Source organism: Engraulis encrasicolus, chromosome 19, assembly GCF_034702125.1.
Source record: "Engraulis encrasicolus isolate BLACKSEA-1 chromosome 19, IST_EnEncr_1.0, whole genome shotgun sequence".
Lineage (NCBI taxonomy): Eukaryota > Metazoa > Chordata > Actinopteri > Clupeiformes > Engraulidae > Engraulis > Engraulis encrasicolus.
Genome location: NC_085875.1, coordinates 32,696,816 through 32,701,815, shown reverse-complemented (window position 1 = coordinate 32,701,815; position 5,000 = coordinate 32,696,816). Strand labels below are relative to the sequence as shown.

At 46.2% G+C, this 5,000-nt stretch overlaps 1 protein-coding gene and 1 non-coding gene across 4 annotated transcripts in view; both read right to left on the bottom strand.

Annotated features, from left to right (window-relative positions):
• The window catches only part of asap2a (ArfGAP with SH3 domain, ankyrin repeat and PH domain 2a), a 97,238-nt gene that overhangs the window by 21,959 nt on the left and 70,279 nt on the right, over positions 1–5,000 (bottom strand). For all 3 annotated transcript variants that reach the window (XM_063184136.1, XM_063184137.1, XM_063184138.1), the window contains exons 17-18: positions 2,714–2,903; positions 1,884–1,969 (exon numbers count right to left, since the gene is read on the bottom strand). In XM_063184136.1, coding sequence (XP_063040206.1) covers positions 1,884–1,969; positions 2,714–2,903 — 276 coding nt within the window. The remainder of the gene's footprint in view (positions 1–1,883; positions 1,970–2,713; positions 2,904–5,000) is intronic.
• Positions 3,212–3,350, bottom strand: LOC134435642 (small nucleolar RNA SNORA47). The gene has a single exon (XR_010032053.1). It is a non-coding gene; the product is annotated as a small nucleolar RNA SNORA47 (small nucleolar RNA).

Below are 5,000 nucleotides of genomic sequence, written 5' to 3'. Positions count from 1 at the left end.
GATGTTGCATCACCTGACATCTGATCCCAAGAAATGTCATTGACCCTGTAATTACATTGCCTTAAACTTTGATGAAGCTTCAATCCAAACTGATTTTTTGAAGTACAGTGTATTTTGGTTACAGCCCCTGGAGCAATCTGATACGCCTTGCTGAAGGGCACCTCAGCCATAGATGATATGGGACTCCAACTCCCTAACCATTAGTCCATGGCTGCAAGGATTAATGTAGTGCACTTGTTTACACTACATGTAGTAGTGAGCACAAGGCTATTTGTGATTCACAAATACATGGTCTAGTTTGAAGGAGGACATGTTTTAGTAAGCACAAAAGCCATTTGGGAGATTACAGACAGTACACACAAGAGACGGCTGAAATCAAAATCATGTCAGACGGTGCCCTACATCTACTTTTCTCGTGATTTCTTTTGATTAAATGACGGCGGAGCGGCACACTTCAAAACTGTGCCACTTTTCCGCCTGCTCTATTTCCAGTGTTGATCATTTCCTTTGTGCGGTGACGGTGCGCCAGACATTGTTTTACAGTAGCCGTGCAGCCATTATGCATAAGCAATGTAGACCAGGGTCATTTTAGATGGGTCAGGGAAGCAAAGTTAGGTAATACATGAAATAAATAAGAAGGTTACTTTGGAGAAAAGCAGAAAATAAAGGAAGTTAAGGGAAAAAAGCATCAGACAAAAAGTCCCCTGTTGATCGCTGGAAAAATGTCAATCATCCAAACTCTATGCGGGCGGGGCCAGCACTTATCAGTCACCTTGGATACCCTTCATTTCACTTTCCTTGTTACATTAGTTAGGTACAGTGTAACAAAGCATGCAACAACATTCAACCTGTTAAGACACAGCGTTATAAATGTGCTGTTACCAGAACGGCAACGACCAGGTCGTAGTTCATTACTAAAGGCCCTGTGTTATCATAGTATTGTAGTACTATGGTAGTTAACTTTTCAATGACTTTTACAGTGTGCCACTGGTGGTACGGCGTGCATTAAGGGGCTACCATGATGAACTTGTACTGTACTTTATGGCAGGGTTAGATACTGCATGTACAGTGTAAATACATATTATTACACGTCGACACATGTAGATACACCAAGAAAGAAACTGTCAAATCAACGTGTTTTTTACACAGAGAAGTTGAACAGAAGCCGTGCACAGAATTGGCAGCCCCATATTGATTTATGGAGATGCAGCAGGCTTAAAAATGGATGAAGTGGCCAGCTTTGACGCCCATTCTGAAGAATTATCCATCCTGTGCGAAACACAGAACGCAACGACATTGAGGGATGTCAGGATGATAAATGGGAGTGTGCACACAAATAGGCCGCGTCACCGCAGTCAGTGTGTGTGTGTGTTTGTGTGTGAGTGTGAGTGTGAGTGTGTGTGTGAGAGAGAGAGAGAGAGAGAGAGAGAGAGAGAGAGAGAGAGAGAGAGAGAGAGAGAGAGAGAGAGAGAGAGAGAGAGAGAGAGAGAGAGAGAGAGAGAGAGAGAGAGAGAGAGAGAGAGAGAGGTGTGTGTGTACGTACGTGTGTGCGTGCATGCGGTGGACCTGTAATTCGGGCATATCTGGTGCCCAAATGTCCCCATTAAGATAGAAGAATCAGCACGGGGGGCCTTATTGGAGAATGCACTGCAGTCCTTATTAAGTGGATGACGCTTTTCTTGGTCATTTTGCTTTAAGTACAAAACTAAAAGCGAACAAATCTTTGTTAACCGACAGGTTTGTGGTTTAGGTTTTTTTTGTCTGGATTCAGTTAAGTATTGAATAGATAAATTACAATGAGAGTCGATTGGAGGGTCCCACAAGTATAGTAATGAAAGCGTGCGTGTCCTCTCAGCTGTAGTGAAAGGCAGTGTTGGCCTAACCTGTTCTGCGTCAGGAAGTCCACGATGTGTAGTGACGTTCTGTCTACTAGCCGCACCGCCAGGTGGAGAGCCGTCTCACCATGCTCCTGTCATGATTTAAAGACGGAGAGAGAGAGAGAGAGAGAGAGAGAGAGAGAGAGAGAGAGAGAGAGAGAGAGAGAGAGAGAGAGAGAGAGAGAGAGAGAGACAGACATAGAGACAGACATAGAGAGACAGACAGACAGACAGACATAGAGAGACAGACAGACAGAGACAGAGAGACAGACAGACAGAGACAGAGAGACATGAATCAGTGCTAAAGCAGTGGTTGACTTTGGGGTTAGGCTGTAAATGTGGAGCATATGTGGGCCAAGCAGAAACAAACCAATTGTACGTTTATATTATTAATTCACAGTAAATGACTATACTACAGCATTAAAATGGATCACATCATCTTTGGCTCTAGCCTGTAAACACAGTATTAATATTGCATGTTAATATTATTCATTCAAAGTGAATGACTGTATTACACCATTCAATATATCAGATCATCTTTGGATCTAGGCTGTAAACGTTAGCCAGGCCACGCCCTCCTAGTGACGCAACACTTCAGTCAGGCCAGGAGCAATACAAATACCATTTCTGAGCTCCCGAAAAATCGGGAACTCCTCCCACTTTGTCAGGAAGCAAACAACCAGTAGCAAACCAAGGGAGGCGGGTCAACCATGCCGTTTGGGTAATGATAATTGTTATGCTCTTGGTCAGACCAAGTCTCGAACATATTTGAAAGTCGATGATGATCAGGATAGTAAACGTTAAATGTTGGAGCCCGTGGACTCTGGGGTCCTTACATGTCCGTTGGCCAGTGGGATAGGCTCCATGAGGTCCACCCCCTCAGCATAGACCTGGATGAGGGAGAAGATGTCGCGCGCCTTCACCGCGTCGCACAGTGTGTGCAGCTTGGACGTGGGGTCGGGACACTTCTTGCGTGCGAAACGCTTCTCTGTGTACTTGGCCACGATGAAGTCCTTCCTCGCCTGCCTGCCAGTCGGAGAGAACACATGGGACACTTAATTTAGATTTGAGGAAGGTGACGCAGGGAGGGGGAAAGAGAGGGGGAAGAGGTAGAGAAAAAGAGAGAGGGTGGAGGGGTAGAGAAGAAGAAGGAGAGAGAAAGAGCAAAGAGGGAGAGAGAGAGAAAGAGGAGGAGGGGTAGAAGGACAGAGCTAGAAAGAGATGGATAAATAGAGAGAAAGAGAGGGAAACGGGAGAACAGTGAAGTTTTTTCAGTGACAATTACAAAGTTCCAGTGGTGGAAGTGTTAAGGGGTATAGTACGTCAAATAGTGTCAAGTGTAGACAAATTACTGCATACAACCTAACGTAGTAGTTAGGCTGTTTGAAAAGAGTCATTTGCCACTCTTACTGTTGGAGGGAATAACCAGTTGTGGCAACAATGATCTGGTTGCCAAACTTTCTCAATCCTCCTTCATGATTTAGTTGGTCATCAAAAAGATATCAAACACCTGAATAATGCCTTGGTAGCAGAACAGAGGAATAGAGAGGGGTGGATGGAGACAATTGGGCCACTGAGTGAAAGGCAGTGGTGGGAAAGAGGGATTAGGTCTTGGTTTGAGGCAGTCTGGGTAAACGGTGATAAACTGTGACACTTGCTTACAAGCACGGCATTTAACAGCTCCCCTCCCATCCTGCCACACCAACTGGCATTGTAGTGAGGCCACAGAGAGAGGAGAGAAGGGGCAAGATCACGAGAGGGGGACGATGAGAGAGAGAGAGAGAGAGAGAGAGAGAGAGAGAGAGAGAGAGAGAGAGAGAGAGAGAGAGAGAGACAAAGAGACACAGAGACAGAGACAGAGACAGAGACAGCGACAGAGAGAAAGAGTATTATGGATGAGTATACAGTATGCATTTGGATGGCTAGTGAAAAGCAAATGAGGCCATGTAAAGGACAGAAATGAGGAAAACCAAGTGAAATGCTGCCATACTGACGCTGCTTTATTGTGACCGTTACTGCTTTCATGGCAATTATTTTCCCATTATTTCATTTGGCTGGATTACCCGGCGACAGTACTGCAGTCTGAGTCAGAATGCAAGAAGATGCATGGAGATAGAATAGAACAGAACAGCACTGAATAAAACATCAGGCAGACACCCCTACGGAGAGATGGATATGGAGATGGAGAGGGAGAGAGAGACAGAGAGAGAGAGAGAGAGAGAGAGAGAGAGAGAGAGAGAGAGAGAGACAGAGAGAGAGAGAGAGAGAGAGAGAGAGAGAGAGACAGAGAGAGAGAGAGAGAGAGAGAGAGGAGAGCTGGTGAGAAGACAAACACAGATCATGGGAAAGTGACAGCATGAGGGAAAGAGAAGAGGAGAGTGAAGGAGAGAGAGAGAGAGAGAGAGAGAGAGAGAGAGAGAGAGAGAGAGAGAGAGAGAGAGAGAGAGAGAGAGAGAGAGAGAGAGAGAGAGAGAGAGAGAAGGAAGGAGGGAGGGAGAGAAAAAAAGAAAGAGAGAGACAAAGAGAGAGACGCTGAAGAAAAGAGAAGGACACTGAAGAAGAGAGAGAGAGAGAGAGAGAGAGAGAGAGAGAGAGAGAGAGAGAGAGAGAGAGAGAGAGAGAGAGAGAGAGAGACCGGGGTTAGTGCAGAAAGATGAGCTGGTAATAACATGGGAGATAGGGGTGGAGAGCAGGGCTGATGACAAGACAAACACTGAGCTTGGGAAAGTGATAGAGTGAGGAGAGGACAGGGCGAGGCGGAGAGAGAGAGTGAGGGAAAGAGAAGGAGAGAGAGAGAGAGAGAGTATCGGTTGAAAGACAGAGAGAGAGAGAGAGAGAGAGAGAGAGAGAGAGAGAGAGAGAGAGAGAGAGAGAGAGAGAGAGATGGGGAGAGAGAGAGATGGAGAGGGAGAGAGAGAGAGAGTTGGGGAGGGAAAGGGGGAGAGAGAGAGATGTAGGGAGAGAGAAGAGGGGTTGCGTGGAGAAAGCTGAGCTGGTAATAAGTGTCAATTGCTGGGCCTGAGGTGACGGCTCCATCTGTCTCTCATTGTCCTCCACAGGGGTCCATCACAGCAGCAGCAGCACACCCTCAGAGATGAGGAGGAGAGGGGGACGGAGAGAGAG